This window comes from Oryzias latipes, chromosome 2, assembly GCF_002234675.1.
Source record: "Oryzias latipes chromosome 2, ASM223467v1".
Taxonomy (NCBI): Eukaryota; Metazoa; Chordata; class Actinopteri; order Beloniformes; family Adrianichthyidae; genus Oryzias; species Oryzias latipes.
The window spans coordinates 18,643,547-18,662,947 of record NC_019860.2 but is presented as its reverse complement, the minus strand read 5'-3'; the positions used below and the strand labels follow the sequence as shown (position 1 = coordinate 18,662,947).

Below are 19,401 nucleotides of genomic sequence, written 5' to 3'. Positions count from 1 at the left end.
CACTCACCATGTTGACTTCTGACACCATGTCTATGCTGGCCACGTCTATGCTCATGCCGACTGCAACAGGGGGGCCTGGAAGAGGTTAAACAGCTCGATTATGCATGCAGACCCCGCTCCTCTGCACCTGACCACAACACTGAGGATGGCGCCAAAAATAAAGCTCCGATGATGATGGAGATGCCGATGAGAATGGCTGGTACCTCCAAAGTCCGGTCTCAGTCGGATGTCGTACCCCTTCAGTAGTTTATCCACCGTCTGCTTCACGATGGACATGTTGCCCGGTTCGTTGACGCTGAAACGACCAAACGAAAGCCGACATGAGAGAGGGTTCCGATCAGCCTGGGCAATAACCTTGGCAACCCCCCTTCATTAAAAAAAGATTTCTAAAAAATAACATAAATAAACAAAGACTCACCTTTTGGCGCAACACACAATCGAACCGATAACCAGCGCCGACAAGACGCGTACTTGCCGAACCCTGTGCGGAGCATTCATCCTTCCCTTCCTTAATTGGCTTTTAATTGTTGGTTTAACCCCCCCGGTGTTTACAGTCGCTGCAACTGAACGAGCCTTCCCCCCCTCCCCCTTCTTCCAATCAACAGTCTACCAAATCCAGAGTATATCCATTGATCACACCACCCCACCCCCCCTCCCCGTAAATACATTTAAAAAAAAAACTAGGGGGAGGGAAGAAATGGGGGAGAAAGTCGATTGAGGCGCGGGAAAAGTCGCGGCTGGAGTCGCATGTGAACCGGGCTGAGTGAGGCTCACATCGCCTCCGCGCGCTGGAGAGCTGCTTCCGCTCCGTCTTAGACCGTGTCTGACTGAGAGAGAGGCTCCTACATGCTGGAGCTCGAGCGCATATTGATGAGGAGGGATGCGTTCAGGGACGCTGCTGCTGCTGCTGCTGCTGCTGCTGCTGCTGCTGCTGCTGCTGCTGCTGCTGCTGCTGCTGCTGCTGCTGCTGCTGCTGCTGCTGCTGCTGCTGCTGCTGCTGCTGCTGCTGCTGCTGGCGGCGGCGGTGAAGGCACTCAGCTTGTTTAAATCAAAGCCCAACACTTAATACACTGTAAAAAACAAACTGTAAGCCACCAGCAGCATATGTAAAACATGTTATTTTTTGTTGTCAAATAAACTCAAGAGAATTAAATGCTACATTTGCAATAGTTTTAAACGACACATCATTAAATGGGTACACATTTAGTAAAAGGCTGATTATATTGGTGTTTAATGTGGCACATTAATCTATTGCTAATTTCACACCAGGCTTGGCAACTTAAGCGACCACTTCCAATGAAAAGTCGATGTTAACACACGTAAATGCGTGCTTGGGCTTCCGTATTCAAAACTCTCGCATTCACGAGTCACAAGTTTTTTCCGGCTACGTGTGGCCATTGAAAGGGCTATAAAAGTTAAATCAGTTGAACTTTGACCAATCAGTGACTCAAATTTGGTAGTGATGTATGTGGCATATTGTCATTTTCAGTGCACAGAAATGCCAACTGTTTGAAAATTGATCATAAGGGACAAATCAATATTTGCAGTTTATGTCCTACCGGAATGATATGACGTTCATCTTTGTTCATCTCTTTTTCAGTCGGGTAGTTTTTCAGACTAGATTTTTCTACTTGTGTCTTCAGCACCACCATGGGGGCCCAAGAGGTAGTGCTACCAAGACCTAGGTTTATACTAACCAGCGCAACATTAAACATGAAGTTACATTGACACTGCCCTTGGCGACTCAAGTTCAGGCGACCACTTCCAATAAAAGGTCTATGTAAACGCACGTTTCGGGTTTCCGCGTTCAAAATTCTTGCCTTCCCGGCTATATAAGTTTGTACAGTTAAATTGAAATTTCGGCCACCCAGGGACTTGGATTTGGTAGTGACGCATGAATGGCGTTCCTTTTTCATTTACGGAGGGGGCTAATCGTTTGAAAATTGGAACATGGAGGACAAATGAATAAATGTAGTTTTTGCCCAGACAAAATTATCTGACCCAAAGTCTTTCTTATATCAGAATAAAGCTGTGAAAGAAAAAAAACTGGAGCAACATTCACGATATTTGCACTTCTCCTACATTTGACACTAAGCCTCTTCCAATGGTGAGTGCATGCGCTAGTATCAGGTAGCGACAGTCCAGTGGGAACAACACAAGCTAAAAACGCAATCGAGAACACTCTTAGTGTATGTAGAAATAAGACTTTAACACAACACGATCCTGTTTTTTTCTTTACCTTCTGGATAAATAAAGCTATTCTAACATCAACAAATTAGCCATACACAGTAAGCTTCTAAAGGGCGGAGTTAAGGAGCTGACTCCACCCCTTTCTTCTAAAATGGTTTTGTGACATCACAATGCGACTTAAGATTCTTTTGAGTTATTGAATAAGGTAAAGTTGTCCATTTTTATAGCACACATTAATGTGTAGTTTTTTGTCACAGACCATTTAACATGAATTATACAGTAAACCCTTGTTTTTCGCGGGGGTTACGTTCCAAAAAGAACCCGTGATAGACAAAATCCGTGAAGTAGAATCCTTTTTTTTTTTTTTTTACAATTATTATACAATTAAATTCTCTATTATACATTGAAAAGAAGGAACAGACCATTTTATAGGCTCAATCATTTAGTTTCACAAATCAAAGTACTTTAGAAACATTTTTTTCAACAAATAACTTCTGTACTGTACTGTCAAATAATAATTTTAATCATCAATGTGAACAGAAGGCTTCAAATTGCGGAGATTAGCCCCGCCCACCGCGACCCGAGTAATTGGATTAAACGGGAGAAAACTTAAAATGATTATAAAAAACTACAAAGTACAGTCGGACAAATAGTGACTCAGGTGTATTTCTTCAGACTGAGCTGCTGCATTCTGACTCCGCTCTGCAGTGTTTTCTTCTTTTGAAGCCCGCGGTGCAGCTGTGTTTGTTTGGGAGAAGAACATAGTGATAGGAAGTTGTTGTCGCTCTTTTTCTATGGGTTTTAGAGAAACTCGAAATTGCTAGAGAATTTGCACGGATGTAATTTAAATTTGGCAATCTGTTTTACGTACGTGTACATATTAAACTGCAACGTTATTGACGCACAGATAGAGAAGAAGCGGAGTGACTTTTTAGCCAATCAGATTGCAGAACAAAATGCACGATGCAAATCCGTGAAGTAGAGAAACCGTGACAAGTAAACCGCGTTGTAGCAAGGGATCACTGTATAACTGTTTTATAATTTGAAAGCAATTAAACATGCTTTATGATACATTGTAAGAAAAAGGAAAGATGTTTTTCACTATATTGAATTCTTCAAAGTAAACCTCTTTATACTCCAATCATATGATGTGAAAATTATTTCTTTGTTTTTATTAATTGGAACCCCTTGAAACCAAATATTTAAAACAGAAAAAGTTTTTTTTAAATAACAAACACAACCACTCAAAGTTTTACACAGCAGCCGGATTTTAAGGGGGGAGTCAAATTCTTAATCTCTGAAATCATCTTTTGCATTTAGCTCCTTTGTTTTGTATCAGGCAATTCGTTATTTGCAACTTATTATTTTACTTTTTAGCTATGTGTTTCTGTCTCTTCATAACATAAAACATTCCTAGGAAATATTTCCATATATATATATATATATATATATATATATATATATATATATATATATATATATATATATATATATATATATATATTTATATATATATATATATACATATGCACATACCCATGTTTTAAAGCGCTATTTACGTAAAATGTCATTAGATCTACTACAATAAGGTTGACTTCTTATTAACTTTCAAAGTAAATTATTTATTTTCAAAAAATATCTAAATATTACTTTTCTAAGTTGTGCGTTGTGTTTCGGAATATAAAAATAATAAAATTAATTTTTGATATTGCTAACTCAGTTTAAAAAAATAATTTCACAAAACATGTTTTACAGTGCACCTCACACCCTCAGCGGCAGCCCCTCTCCCGAGTGTTTCCAGTGAAAATGGCGGGACTCAAACAAAACGAGACGACAATCCACCAATGGACTGGCATGTTAAAAAAAATGGGGGGGAGGGGGTGATTGATTGATTCTCGCGGCGTTCCCGGTGTAGGGGGGGGGGGCGCACTGGCTGGTCTTACCTGGTGTCATAGATGGCGAAAATCTTCTTGTTTCCATCAACAGCGTTCCTGCCAAAAAATAAGGAAAAAAATAGTTATGAATGACGTCATTAATTAGAAATGGACTTCAGCCAAGCAGAGCTTTTGTTTCCAAAATTGTCTGCTCACCATGAGGGATTAAAAATAGCTAGCAATTGTGGTTTATACTATGAAAATTTAATGAAAGTTTCTTATTTTTGAGCTTTTTTTGTGTCTCCTTCTATCTTAGGAGCTGTCCTCATCAGCCGTGGTGCTGAAATCAGGCACGTCTCCGCACGGATGAAAGAAAAGCCTTTGGAGGTTAAACATCACTCACTAATTAGCGTCGAGGATACATGGAACTCGGCTACCCTCTTATGGCAACCGTCAGGATGATAATCCTGTTTAATGAGAGCAGTTATTCAATTAAAAGCTAATGATTAGTTTGAGCCAGGTGGGTGTAGTGATGACGCTGGTATCACATCTAAATATCCGTCCATATTGTGAGCATACATCTCACTGAGGGCTCTTCAGTGGGGGGAAAGGAACAAACATAGCCCTGTGCTGGGTTTCTGTATGAGAACATAACACTGGGAGGGGGTGGGATGTGGGATTAGGATTCCATGCAGGTTTACACTGTGCAGTGGAAATGAATTGACCTCCTTGAGTGTTAGTTTTCCACACACATATGTACAAGAACCAAACAGGCTATTATAGTACACAATGGCAACCAGACTTTTCTTTTTAAATGTTACTTTTACTTTTAAAAAGGGGGGAGGGGTAGGAAACAGATCTTAAATAACAACAATATCAAAAAATATATATATATAATGTCTAACTTTGATTTACTTGAAAAACTATTATAAAAAAATAAGCACTCTTATAGTAAACTTCAGTAATTTTGTAATGACAACCACGTTAAATAGCATTAATCTCATTACATTTTTATATTTATTTTACATGTCAGGGATAGTTTTATCTAGAAAACTGTAAACAAATTAATTTAATTTAGAAATACACACATTTGCAGGTGTTTTCAACAAGTTACAAGAAGTGAAACTAAACACTACATTTGTAATTATTTTGATGACTCGTTATTGCATTTTATTAAGTAACAATATTTTAAAGTAACGCTAATGCATACTTGGCAACAAAATTTGGCTATACCTCTGATAATGACTAATTGAAATTAGGATTTCATGTATTAGAGGAGAAAAAAACTGTTATTGTTTGGTCATAAATACTGACAAGAGCTGAAACAACAAAGTTTTCTCTTTTTTTTCTTTTTAGAAATGTACAATATTTCTTCTCAACTTGTTATAGCTATGAAAGAGACAATAGTGATAAATGTAAATGACTAATCCCTTTACAGCTTTTTGGAGACAAAATAATACAATTAGGTATAAACTGTATTCTTGACAGCAAGTTTCGTGGATTATGTTAGTATTTAGAAAGCCACTAAGCTCCAAAGTCTCAGATTTATGAACCGAGTTTAATAAAAGTGGGATAACTACCAACCTGAAAACAAAACAACACAATTAACACTGTTTAAAAAATATAATCGAATTAAAAGATTAAAAGCTAGATACAAGTTTTTGAACATGGCAGTCATTTAAAATCCAGTGGGGATGTTTCTTAGTAAAAATGCCAAACTGGACAGAAACCTTTTTTTAGTTTGCTGCAAAAGGCCACTTCAAGATCTTTACAAAAATGTACAAGAGGTCTTAAATCCTTTGAATAAGTAATGTGTGTATAAAGCTGTAACGAACACATCTATATTTCTGACATACGATGACGAGTAAAAACTCAAAAATAAAGTTGTGTAACTCCAGCGGTAGATCAGAAATGTCACACAAAAAAAGTAAGTCACAACAATAATCAAAAAAACTACTTAAAACAAAGATGTTGTGATTCCATGCCAGTTTTTGTTTGTTTGCTGTCTTTAAAAAACACTAGATACGTTTTAAGAAACAGCCAACACAAAAAATACTTTTAAACTCCCACTGCAATAATGTATTGTCAAAGCATTTCCAGAGGTTATTTAATGATAACACTGCTGTTTTTACCCAACATCAGAAAACCTGTCATTTTCTAGAAACAGTTTCTGCAGAGCAACAGTAGTTTGCCCCTGAGTAAGCCAGCCCCACTACCCATAATCCATCTGTCTACATGCTCTCCCACTAGCTTACAGACCCTCACAACCTCAACCTACCATAAACGGTTCAACAAAAATGGCGAGCAAAATCACGGCTATCCAGCTGTACAGATTTGAGCTACATGTCAGCTTGGACGAGGAAAACAAAGACCGTACGTGGATATACTTGTCTACAAGTGGACGCATCAGAATGAAGCGGAGCAGGGAGCTTGTGGCCTGCCCACTGCAGCACATCTGTCACTGCTAAAAGCTTTTCCCAACTGCATTTTTTCTTCTGCTCCTGATTTAGAATGATTTGAATCAAGAAATAAAAAACACAGGGCTTATTACATCTAATAAAAAACGTTTAAAAAACTTTTTAAAGGTATAATCCATGTTTTGATGATGACAATTGAGAAAATGCTAATGGGTTGTTATTGTTTTAAAATAATCTTAAAGCAGAATTACAGAAATAAGTGTCCTCTGCTTTTATCAAATGACCTTTATTTTTCATGATTTAATTTAGCTCCACCTTAATGGCTACTTTTATTGATTTGTGTAGTTTTATCTTCAAAAGTTTGGGTACTCTCACTTGTAATAACAATATACTGCATCAAGAGGAGAAAATAGTGTTCTTTTTTTCAGTTATTCTAAGATTACTTAATCATAAAATGTTTTTAAATCACCGCCACAGCTAGGGGGGGAAATATTCCCGCTATTTTATGCAAACGTTCTCTGTTTTTTTAAAACGCACCAATCAGAAGCTCCTGTTCCAAGTGCCTCATTAACGGCTGCGGCAGCCCCACCGTCGGTGGGCGGCGCAGCCAAAGACACCGGCTTTAAAACAAACGTGCGGGGGTTAAAGTCAGTCTCCTCCGAGGCTAAGGGCACGAGAGAAACGGCGGGGTCCGCTGGTGTGATGCCGCAGCTCCTCTGGAGGCGATGCGGCTGCCGCAGGCACTAAAAGAAGCGACGGAGCCTATAGGAGCGGAGGAGCACGGAGTGCTACAACACCTCCTGATGGGGAGCCGCTGATTGACAGACGCGGAGAGAAAGACTGAGAGAAGGAGGGAGGGAAGAAAGGGCTCGTAAAGAGCAGGAGGAGGAGGGGAGACAGGCGATAATCTCTGGGATTTGGTGATTGCCGGTTGCAACGACGGAGACCCCATCTTTTGAGCCGCCGTTTGAGGTTGCAGTGATGGATCTCCATTCAGGTAGTCTCCTTTTCTCCTGTGCCGTTTAATTTCTCGATAAGATTGAGTTTCTGGCTCCTGCTGCTGCTGGTGGAGAGATCGGGGAAAGGTGATGATGGAGGAGAGAAGCCCATATGTGCTGTAGTCCCACACAATGGAAATCACGCTACAGAAATCAGTGTACCGCCTTCCATCCAAATTCCCTTCTCCCCCCCCCCCCCCCCTCCACTGTAATAGTTGCAGCTTCATTAGGATTGCTGCTTGATTTAATGATGATGTTCTCCTGCGTGCAGTTCCCACAGTTTTCCTCATTTTCTTTCATCTCTACCTGTCCGTGACAGCTGTCGAAATCAAGGTGAGCAGATTTCCAGCCATGGCAGGACTCGTCCTCTCTCTTCTACTGCTGCACGGATGCCAAAACAGGTAAACAGAGAGATGCGTAACTAACTAAACCCATCCTCAAAGCTTTTTCGGATTGACAACAGACCCCTAAAATTCAGGCCACTCTTTATTGCTGCAATCTGCTGTGTTGCCCCTAGAAGTTGGGCCACCTCCTTTTCACTTTGGCAACTACTGGAGTTTCATGCTTCTTTTCACTGCAGATGTTTGCCAGCCCTGCTCTCCGGGTGATTGATCGCACATCTGAGCATCCCAGTGCTACTGCACTGCTAAAGATGTTGCATTCCACTCAAGTGTTTCACCTTCACCTGCACAGTCAAAACCCGTTTGTAACTTTAGGTGCACGGACTCCCCTAACAAAGGGCGTAATTCATTTTGTTTTTGCTATCAGCGCACAATGCTTCGCTCCCTGACATCTTTCCCAGCAGAGCTCATTTGTTTGCATTTGAATCACAGGTTTGAGGCGTAATTATCTCCACCGCTAGTTGTAAGCAGCGCTTATACTCAATAATTAATCACTAGTCCGTCCTTGATGCTGCGTGCTAATTAATCACAATAAACGTGTCGGGTTTGACTGTGTAACCAATGCCAGAATGCTGTCCTTCCACCCCCACCCCCCTCCACCCCCCTCCCAGTCTTGGCCAGACTTCCCCTGAGACTGAGAAGGAGACGGGACCCAACGACAACAGTACGGTCTTCACCCGCATTCTGGACGGGCTCCTGGACGGATACGACAACAGGCTCCGGCCGGGGCTCGGAGGTTTGCTGCAAACTGCTTCTAATCTGAAGGGCAGAGCGCGGATTAGGATTGGGGTTAAAAAAAAAAAACACACAATCAATGTCAAATCAACTTCACAATGATTTCATTGAATCTAGTAATCAATTTTCTTCAACAGTGGCATTATTTTCAGGCAAAAAAAACAGCTTTTGCAATTCCAAAATTATAAATAAATTGGTTTAACTGACAAGTGGAAAAAATAAATGAATATAGAACCCAAATAAACTGTGAAGTTGTGAATCCAAATCCACGTGATACAGTATTTAGGTAGTGATCCCCTGGACTACAGTTGGGGCAGTGAAGGCTCTTGCCCTTTTGCCCCAAAGGTCTAGAACACAACCTTCCTTGTGTTGTGCTGCATTCACGCCAGCTTTCAGGAGACCACGTCCAATGAAAAGTCTATGTAAACGCACGTATGCACGTCTTTTGAGCTTTCAAAACTCTCACATTTACGTAACCCTTTTTGGGCTTTATGCACAAAACTTTGACCAATCAGGGACTTGGATTTGGTTGTGCATTTGGATGGCGCCCCCTGTAATTCTTGGAAGTGCACACCGTTTGAAAATTGATCCTGAAGTAGAAATGAATAATTACCCGGAATTCTATAACTCCAAGTCTTTCATATATCGGAATGGAGTCGTGAAAGAAAAAGCCTGGAGCAAGATTCACGAGATTTGCACCACGTTGACATTTCGCACTATGCGTCTTCTGACTGTAGGTGGTGGACATGCGCTAGTAAACACAAGCAAAAGAAAAACCTGAAGAAGCCGCTCCCTGTTTGTCCAGTTTGATGCAAATGCTAAAAGTATATTCAAGAATGCGCGTTTAGCACGTTCTTGAACGTGTGTCACATGCCTGGCGTGAGCGTAGCATTATACAGCAAAAAAAAAAAAGCCAAGGCATCTATGCTGTGACCAGTTTCTGAGGCTTTGATTCAAGCTCTTCACCCTGGCAACAGGAGACAACCTTGAAAGGCAACATTTCTATTCAAACACATTAGTTCTTTTCTTCCAAAACAGCATGACTCCTGCATTTCTTTCTTTTAAATCTCCACAAACCATCTACCTCAGCCTCCCCCTGTGCTCACCTTGTTACCATGTGTATGTGGTAGTTGTCCCATAATAGTCGGGAACAAGGGCTTTTTCATATCGAAAGCCTGCACAAACACCCTGGTAACGGTTGCTACCCTTGACAAGAGGGCCTATAAATACATCCCAGAAGAGACACGGAGGCCTTCATTCAGCATTCACCGAGCTGCTCTGAATCAGAGCAACCAATCACAGCTTTCCGGGAACAAATTGATACACGTGAAAAGGGGGTGCAACGATTCACTTTCCCCATGATTCGGTTCAAACCTCAATTTTTGGGTCACGGTTTTGTTTCGGTTCAAGATAGGATTGGTGTACAATATTACCAAACAGCAACAAAAAACTAAAACAGTCAGAAAATTTTTTTTTATTTGCCAAGAAGCAAGTAACAATGAGAAAAACCTTTCAGTTGACTCATACTGAGGCTTGGTGTATGTCATAAACAAAACAAAAAAAATTCTTATTTCATTGTAACACAAGTTAAGCAGTAAGGATGCAACAATTACTTTTCCTACAATTTGGTTCAATGGTACGGGTCGCTTTAAAACTGAGAATTGTGCCATCCCTATTGTAAATTTGCATATTCCCTCATTTCTAATGTTAACTACTCGTTGTCTTTGAAAGCTTTTCTAATAGTCACTAAAGCCTCCAATTGGAGCAGGAAATCATCACTAGCCGGCATGGCAGAGAGATGACACTGTACGTGAAGCAATTTTCTATGGTAGAAATGTCTCAAAAGACGATGCATCATTTGATGAAATTAGGGAGAAACCACAGATCTGAACAGTTCATTTTATAAATGAGAAATCTTCGCTATTGATGGATTCATAGGACTATCTGAGCCTCATAAGTCCTAAAACAGCTGGTTCCAAGCTAAAGTTGTAGATTTTGGACTACTGTGCTATGACCATTGAGAAGCTAGCTGTTTACATCTAGAGCCATTTTCTTTCAACAGTTTAGAGCCTTTTTTGAAACGTTATTTCACGCTGTTTGTCTCTTTCCAACTTAGAAAATGTCACCGAGATCAAGACGAACATTTTTGTCACCAGCTTCGGCCCCGTGTCCGACACCGAGATGGTGAGTCCGCCTCAGACAGCTAACAAATCAGCAGGAAGTCCATCCAGCTTAGTTTGGCTTCTGTTTGAGATGCAAACACATATTTACATTTCATGAGCTGAGTGCCACTGTTCCTGTTGCTCCATGGAAGCACGCCCATGTCCTAGTTGCGTCTTTGAAGATTGGCTCTTTCTTCCTCCTTCTTTGGCTCCATGTAAAGGATCTAAAATTAATGGGTTCCTGTTAAAACCTTTAAGATTTAATGTGATCTGGCTTGCCCATTCCAACTTGTTCCAAATGAATCACCTCTTTAATAAAGCCGTCACTGATGAACTGCTTTTGGAAAATGCATTAAGTGTGCTCTTCAGTTCGCTCGTCCATAACCGAGGTGGACTTTGCCACAGAAGTTATCAAACTTCCTCAGCCCCTAAAGGCTTCTGCAAAGATAAAGTTGTTTTACTTCCATCCAGATGCTGTGTAGAGTGTTTATTTGGTTAACAAAAGTTCAATACATGCACCTCAACCGCTAACTATATATATACGAGAACTGGAGTGAGTGACCCCTCCCCCCTCAGGTCCCAAACAGATGAAATCCTGTAGACTTCTATAGACTTATAAATAGCTAGTACTCTCTTGTTATATTTGTCAGAAAAACCATTCTTGCTCTGCTAGCTTTGGTTAACATGTTTTTTCAAAAAAAATTTTTTATGATATGTTTTTGTTATTTTGGGTTATAAATTAACCAATCCTATGCCTCAATAAAAGTATGTGGTACTGCGTTTGAAACGTGATCAACATTAGAAACATTTGATTGACAGATTCTCCCGAGCCCGCTTTCAAGTCACTGTGGTGTGCAACAAGCGCAATCCTGATTGAGAGTAGGTTACCATGGAAAGTTGATAACTCAGACTAGCTTGGACCAATCCCAGCTATTTGGCAATTTTTAGTTCCAACATGGCGGCATCCATGGCTGCTGAATTGACCAACCGGTAATTCGGTTGGAGCTGGAAATAAGCCGTTTTCTGCAAGTGTTGTCACACTCACTCGCTCGGTCCAGTTCTCATATAAAGTCAACGACCTTAACCCAGAATTTTCCACATTAAGGCTACCCAGTTTTGACCCAACTACCCTGTTTGTCTTTCAATTATCTCTACCCGACTTTCAGGTGATTAATTGAATCGGTTAACTCAACAACAAAAAACAAAGCAAAAAAACAGAAACCACCTGATTTAGCCAAACAATGAGGATGAAATGGAAAGCTGGGAAGAAGTAGATCAGATTTAGTCAAAAGCATTTGAACTGTCCAAATATCCTGTAGCTCTTCCATCTTAAAACTGCTTTGAACGTTTTTTTAATTTTTTTTTATTTCCAGGAATACACCATTGATGTGTTCTTCCGTCAGAGCTGGAAGGACGAGCGTCTTTGCTTCAAAGGGCCAATGGAGATGCTGCCATTGAACAACCTCCTGGCCAGCAACATTTGGACCCCCGACACCTTCTTCCTCAACGGCAAGAAGTCGATTGCTCACAATATGACCACGCCCAATAAGCTGCTGAGGCTCAAGGATGATGGTACGCTGCTGTACACCATGAGGTAGGCCTCAATTAAAAAAATAATAAAACCCAAGTAATGGCTCTACTACGCCTTGGATGAAACGTCTGTGGTCAATTATAAAGTTGGATTAGTTTATACGTATTTCCGGCTGCAGAATGGTACAAAAGTTCAAAATACAAACACAAAGGAATCTACCTTTGAATTCAGAACCTTGAAAATGTAATTCAATTTGTGGGAGAACAGTGGCACCCAGTGGTCAAACAGGCACACTTGTTTAAGTGTTTTTTGATGATGATTTTTTTCTGAGATACTCTTTCTAGAAGAGCATGGAAAAAGCTTCAGAGGAGGGATCATCTGTTGACAAGTCAATCTTGTTGTGGATATTTGTCTAGGACAAAAAGTAGACCACAAATAAAGTCCTGATCCCAGAGTTTTGAATGCATGATGTTTTATAGGTCATATAAGAAGTTATTTCTTTTAAGGAAAATGACACAAAGAGTTTATCTTAAAGTCTTAAAAGAGACCCTTAAATATATTTTTTGTCACCACACTGCAGATGTTGGCATGCTCTCCTCCCCAATCACCGACTTTTGACCTCAAGGTTTAACAGTTAAAGGATTGCACAGCTGCGATCCGTATAGAATTCCCTGCATGCATGCAAAAATTCCCAATCTGATTGTGTGTTTGTGGGACACAAAGAGAGTAGGCGAGACGGCTCGAGCTCCAGTGGTCTAAAAATGGAGTCTGTTTTAGAGGAGACGCAGCAGTGGCGCTGCTTCCAGTCGTCTCATTGTTACAGCATCATTACCAGCAGTGCTCATAACTGCAGACAACACACGTCGACACACATTCGCACACACACACACTAGCCATCTGGGTGCTTATAAAGATCCACTGTGAACAACTGACACTGGATGTTATCACACTTTTTCTTGGGCTGTATGCATTCAGTGTCTTTGACGTTTTTCAAGGATGAAATGTGGAATGAGCGGATCGTGACAACAGCGTTGTGATTAAAGCTGTGAATGTCAGGTATGAATTATTACTTACAAGGTGGTGATTTATCCTCGGATGATTTTAAACGACTGCATGAAAGCTTCAGTTTCTGGCTCTAATGTGATCACACTAAAGGCCCAGGAACACTGCCCAGGGTCATGGTACTTAATGTGCTTTATGTGCTAAGCTATTTTATTTCTTTTATCCATGCAGCAGCTCCAAGTGCCGTACATTCGGCAAAACTAACCTGGAATTCACGTGTTTTACTGTGAAAGTGGAAACCGATGTCTGTCTTTAGTGCTATTTGTCAGGGGACTGTAAATGGTTCACTCTTGCAAATCATTTTGTAGAGCAAACTATTAGGTAAAAATTGATTATAAAAAAAGAAAAGATCTGTCTGAATTGTTAATCATATGAGTAAACATTTAGATACTTGAGTGACTGTTAGAAAAAATAAGTAGTCTTAGAAGCAATCACAAAGTTTTTCAGCAAAATCGGCAGATGGCTTTACGGTGGTATTTTTAATCGAGAAGCTGCAGTCACATTTTTACAACCGCCGAGGTTTTAAGAAAAAGTTCAAATCAAACGGTGACCGGACGATTCTTTGACATTGGTCAGTGACCACCCAGGCACATTTGTAAGTCATGCAGTGGCAGTCCGGCGGCAGGCAGGAGCGCAACAATCGACTGATAGGAGGTCCACAAAATTGTCTGATCAAATCGTGCTGCTGTCTCACTGCCACCATCCGATTGTTAGATTGTACAGTACAGTGCGGGCACTCGCCAACGGCTGTAGCCGGGGGCCTGTCGATGACCGAAACGACTATCTGCTGATCCCGGCCACCGTGGGTCCAAATGGGGAGACGGCATTGATGCTGTACGAAACCACCATCATCACGGCGTTGATGGCACCACAGCAACTCTGAATGAATTGCGGTTGATTCTGAGAAGGCACTTGATATGAACGGCCACCGTCCAGAGGCATTAACACATCGTCCAGTCAGAGCTGGTGCCAGTCGGCCACCACCATGTAGCCGCCCAACCGTCGCCCGATTTCGTAAAGGCATCATCCTCGCCTTACTGACTCCCACCGTCTGCATTCATGACCACGCCAACAATTTTCCAAAAGAAACAGGCAGCAGCAGCTAATCTAAAAAAATTCTGCCAATTCCTCCCCATCACATGGTAGCAGTTGTAGATGTGACCGTACCATAACTTCTGTAATTTTGTAGTGAAGACCAACTACTGTTGCTAATCCACTAAGCAGCATTAATCTCATTATATTCAGTCCACAAATCAGAGATACCTTCATCAAAAAAAAAAAAACTGTAACACTAAATTGTGTTTATACACTAAGCTTTATTTAAGAAAGTAATTCAACTTTATCTAACGAAGTAATTAAGTATTTAATTAATTCACTAACAAAATGTTATTTACTGAATGTACAAACTGAAACCTACTTAATAGATTATCTAAACGTTACCTAAGACTAACTACATTATACTTCATCTAAATTCTACTAAATGCAATTCCTACTGACAGTACTAACTAGATGTAACTTAATGCACTCACCTAACTTCATTTAACCCTTGTGCTATCTGAGCTGACCCCCCCCTTATATTGACGTGTTCTCCCTACCATGACAAAGGTGGATAAAGGTGGAAAGGTTTCATGTAATCCATGGACACCAGTGAAGATCACAAATCATTGAAGAAAAAAGGTTCAGCGCACTGTCTAGTGGGTCTAGATGACCCAACTCCCAATGTTAAAGTGCCTAGGATAGCACAAGGGTTACCACTAACTAATGCACTAACTGAATTATCCATAATGCATTAACTAACTAATGCACTAACTAAATTATCCTTAATGCATTAACTAATGCTCTAACCTAAAGCAATAACCCGCTTTAAAATCAAAAGATCTGAGAGCAACTTCAGCTGAGAAACTGATTTCATTATCAAACAAACCCTTGATAACAATCTAAACTCAGGTTCCATGCATGCATAAGTGGGATGTAATGTGGAGTTTATGTCATCTCTCCTGTGAATTTTTTGTTTTTTTGTAAATGTTTTCAGCTATTGGCAGACTATTTTGCTCTGATAGCTCCGTATATCTATAATCTGACTCTCACCAATGAGACTTTACAATACGACTTCAAGCAGCTTCCTGATTAACCCTGACACTTAAACAAGTGTCTGAAGGTTTTTCAGCTCAGAAATGCTAAAACAACAACAAAAACAAAGTAGTAACATTTATCATAAACAAGTTCTTTAAATTATATACTTTCAAATATATATATTTCAAAAAGTCCTTGAGAAAAAAAAAACCTTTACGACAAACATCAGTAGAGTAACTATAATAGAGAAGAGAGGACTGTTTATATTGTTTTAGAATAGTTCCAAGTCAGTACAAATGGCATTTTTAATTTCTTTATGAGAAAAAAATATTGTATAAAGGATCATTCTTAACCATTTAACTTTACTTTTTTTGTCCTTGTTATTCATTTAAAGTGCGTTTTACCAGCTGTCCTCATTAAACCAATGGTAGTTTTTGAATGAATGCATCTTCCCAAAAAACAGATCCCACAAATTCTGAAGAAAATAACTGTTTTTATTTTTTTTTCCAAAAAGCTCAAGGGGAAAAAAGGGTTTCTGAAAGATATCCCCCCAAACAAAAACGTAGGTTTTTTGCCTACAACAACATACAATGTCTGCAAGTTGCATCTTTGATTTGAACTCCTGACACTTTTCAAATAAAAACTGCAAAGAGGGCTTTCTAACATTGTTAAGGAAGCTTAAACACTGGGCTGTTTGCTCACTCAGTTAGTTTGACGTAACCGCAGCGGTGGTCCACTCTCTAAAGCGCAGTGTGAAAGCAAATCAAATGTAGGCGTGGAATTTCTATCCTAAGTTTCCCATAATTGTCATGAGCTGTGAGGGCTCAAGCTTTTACTGTTTTAATTTATTTATGTTTTTTTACCTAGGTTTTTCACTTTTCTGCCCAGTTAGGTCAGCTGATCTGATGGAATTTGTGGTTTCCGTTCTGCAAATCAGAGCGCCAGATAATCTAGTCAATTATTCTGTCTCTGAATGTAGATCAAAGTGTCACTAGGATGCTCTGGTTTTGACTTAGACACCCAGTTTGAGGTTTTTTTGTTTCTCTCTTTAGATTTTTTTTGATAGTAGGGCAAGGATACATGAATAATTAGAACACGTCTTTTTTGCCCACAGCCTTGTTCTCGTTTAGTTGTTCCCCCTCTCACTGAAAAACCTTGAGCTCCTTCAGCAGGATAACACACTTTGGATGGCGCAGCAACCAGGAGCAGAAAGTAGCGCTGGAAGCAGAAAATGGCTTCTTGTCCCACTTCGTTATGCTTCTTTCACCTTATTGATTTAATTAGCGAAACCTGCCGCAGCGCACGCACGCACGCTGCACGCGCAGGATGTGTCGGAGCTTAATAAAAACAAGTCCCAAGTGGATTTTGTGTCATCCCAGGCAACCAGGTAATTAGGAGCAGGGTTTGAGTCTGGTTAATTAAAAATAAATTCTGTAACCAATAGTGAGGCATGCTTTAATGAGCAAAGGAGGAAACAAAACCTTTCATTTAGCAGATATTTGTGCCGCATCACCAAAACTCTGTGTTCATCCTCATGGAAAGAGCAGGAATACCCAGAGGGACTAGATTAAATCTAGGACAGAAAGCTTGAGGAAACAAAGGACCTTATTATGAAGTTTGTACGGCTTAGATAAATGACTAGTTTAGTTTTGTTTATTTTTTTACATCTTTTAGGACACCTTTAGAGCATAAATGCAGCAACTAAAAGAATCAGGTCCCTACTGCTTGTTTGTTCTTTATTATTAATGAAGAGTTTCTTTAAAAAGTTATTTTAAAAAAAATAATCAAAGTCCTGGTTTCTGTAAAATAAGTTAAAAAAAATGATCACTAGATGGTGGTATTATCACAAAAAAAAACATAATTTGAACCCCTATTTCCTGATCATAATACCAATGTATCTAAACACAACTTTTTTGTGTTTTGTGTCTTATTTTTCCTCAGATTGACCATCTCAGCCGAGTGCCCCATGCAGCTGGAGGACTTTCCCATGGACGCTCACGCCTGTCCGCTCAAGTTTGGCAGCTGTGAGTGAAATCCCCGCTGTCAACGTCCACATCCTTGTTACAATGTCCTCTAATCCCGGCTACACCTCGTTATACAAGGGCATCACGGCGCCTAATACAGCAAGTTAGACACTTCATCTCAATTTAATCAACAAAAAGCTATTTTACAGGGAGAAAAGTCCATTTCATATATTGTCAGAAGAAAAGATGGATATGTATGACTTTAATTTCCATTTGAAAAACTGTGGTGAAGTTTCGTCAATGTGAAGTTAAAAAATAAAACTGTCGGAAACGATTTTAAAATCAAAATGATCATTTTGTCCCAAGAGTTTAATGTACAGCAAAAACAAATCATGGACACCATCATGAGTTAGTGTTTAATTCGCACTCAAATAACTAAAGTAAAAATGTCCAGAATAATTTTTGCTTCAAATTAACAATAAACTGTGTGTAAGGATGCGACTAGAGGTGAGTTTGTTATCTTGTTTTCAATTTATACATAACATTTTAAAATCGTCTGTTTTTGCCTTCATCCAACTACACGTTTTTAAATGATGCAACAGAATGGATACCTAAAAAAATAGTTTTGCACGAGATTTCCATTGGTTACATCAAATGTTATTTTCTATTCTTAAAGGGTAACACAACAGGACAGATGGAGGCTGACTCCATTCTCTGCCCAGATTTAAAAAATGCAATAAGGGGGGGGAGGGTTAGGAGAGGCATGGTCCTGATCTGTGATTGACAGTGATAGTGAGGTTAGTTTGAGGTAACTAGAGGATCTTTTCATATTGTCTGGATGAAAATAAGGGGAAAAACTCGTAAGGTAAAGGAGGCCCAAGCAGGCTGCCTCCCTGCCCCGATGCGGCCGGTCTGTCTGCCGGCCGGTCAGCCGCCCAGGGGCCGGTTTAGCCGCCCTCGGGAGCGTTCAGAGATGGGCGGGGCTTTTATGCTGAAGCCGCAGAGCCTGACGTGAAACTTCTGGAATGACGTGGGACCTACACCAGTTGACCAATCACGAAATTCAACTTTACGACGACGTTTTGAACTCTAGAGGGCAGCACACAGACGGGTTTAGACTATAATTTCAGGAATTAAATATTACGTTTATTTGAAATTGTCTAAAATTTGGCAAGGTCCGCAACATTCAGCACTTCCAAAGCCCCATTTGTACAGGTAAACAGCCCCAAAAAATGTATTTTCTGTTTAGTTACTACTTTTTATGTGTTTTTTTTCTAGAATACAGGTAAATGTTTTAAGATTTTAGGGTCTTTTCTTTATAAAAAGAAAGTAAACTTGTGCAAGTTCTGAGTATTTGCTAATATCAATCTTGCAGGGTTTTAAGTAGTTAATGTACATTTTTAAAAAAAGCTCAATTTTCTTATACATTCATTGTAAATGCACAAATTGTAGATTAGATTTTTGATCAGAAGAAATTAACTCTGTTTTTACTCATTCCTATTCTTTTGCTACAGCCATTAGTTAATCAAAAAGAATCCAAACTACTGTAAGTTTTTAAATGTAATGCTCTTTGTTTTATCTAAAAGTTCCAGGTTTTCTGTAGAAATAGTCTGCCTCATTAGCTTAAAACACAAGTTTTTCTTTTTACTTTTGGCTGTCGTAGTTTTTCCCCCTGAAAACAGGGCTGTGCAAACAGTAACCATTAACCTCCTTAGTTGTTTTTATTTCATCCCATGTAATGTAAATATTGAATAAATCATGAAGTGACTCTCTAAGACGTAGAACAGTTTCATGCTGAATATTCATGGAGATAATCATTTGAAACATTTAGGACAATTTGTTTTTTTCTAAAGATTGGCCCAGTTTTCTGCAATCTAAATTCGACAAACAGATCAAGCTGGGGATGTTTGAGACGCTTCCCCTGTAGTGAGCAATTGGGCAACTGTGCAGAGAAATGAGCTCCTTCTACCAACAAGAACCTTGACAGAACCTGG

General features: G+C 39.8%; 2 protein-coding genes across 6 annotated transcripts in view; one reads left to right on the top strand and one right to left on the bottom strand.

Moving 5' to 3' along the window:
* The window catches only part of LOC101170407 (gamma-aminobutyric acid receptor subunit beta-3), an 81,746-nt gene that overhangs the window by 52,101 nt on the left and 10,244 nt on the right, over positions 1–19,401 (bottom strand). For 2 of the 4 annotated variants that reach the window (XM_023965682.1, XM_023965685.1), the window contains exons 2-4: positions 4,134–4,181; positions 204–295; positions 8–75 (exon numbers count right to left, since the gene is read on the bottom strand). In XM_023965682.1, the coding sequence (XP_023821450.1) occupies positions 8–75; positions 204–295; positions 4,134–4,181 (208 nt within the window). Of the gene's footprint in view, positions 1–7; positions 76–203; positions 296–418; positions 932–4,133; positions 4,182–19,401 lie in introns of those variants that run through there. The other 2 variants (XM_011484886.3, XM_004066582.3) reach the window with 2 other exon arrangements.
* LOC101158177 (gamma-aminobutyric acid receptor subunit alpha-5) overlaps positions 4,308–19,401 on the top strand; it is a 30,482-nt gene continuing 15,388 nt past the window's right edge. Inside the window, exons 1-6 of one of the 2 annotated variants that reach the window (XM_020708806.2) lie at positions 4,308–4,451; positions 7,799–7,880; positions 8,492–8,616; positions 10,732–10,799; positions 12,151–12,371; positions 17,385–17,467. In XM_020708806.2, coding sequence (XP_020564465.1) covers positions 7,831–7,880; positions 8,492–8,616; positions 10,732–10,799; positions 12,151–12,371; positions 17,385–17,467 — 547 coding nt within the window. In that variant the 5' untranslated portion in view covers positions 4,308–4,451; positions 7,799–7,830. Of the gene's footprint in view, positions 4,452–7,027; positions 7,479–7,798; positions 7,881–8,491; positions 8,617–10,731; positions 10,800–12,150; positions 12,372–17,384; positions 17,468–19,401 lie in introns of those variants that run through there. The other variant, XM_004066698.4, reaches the window with a different exon arrangement.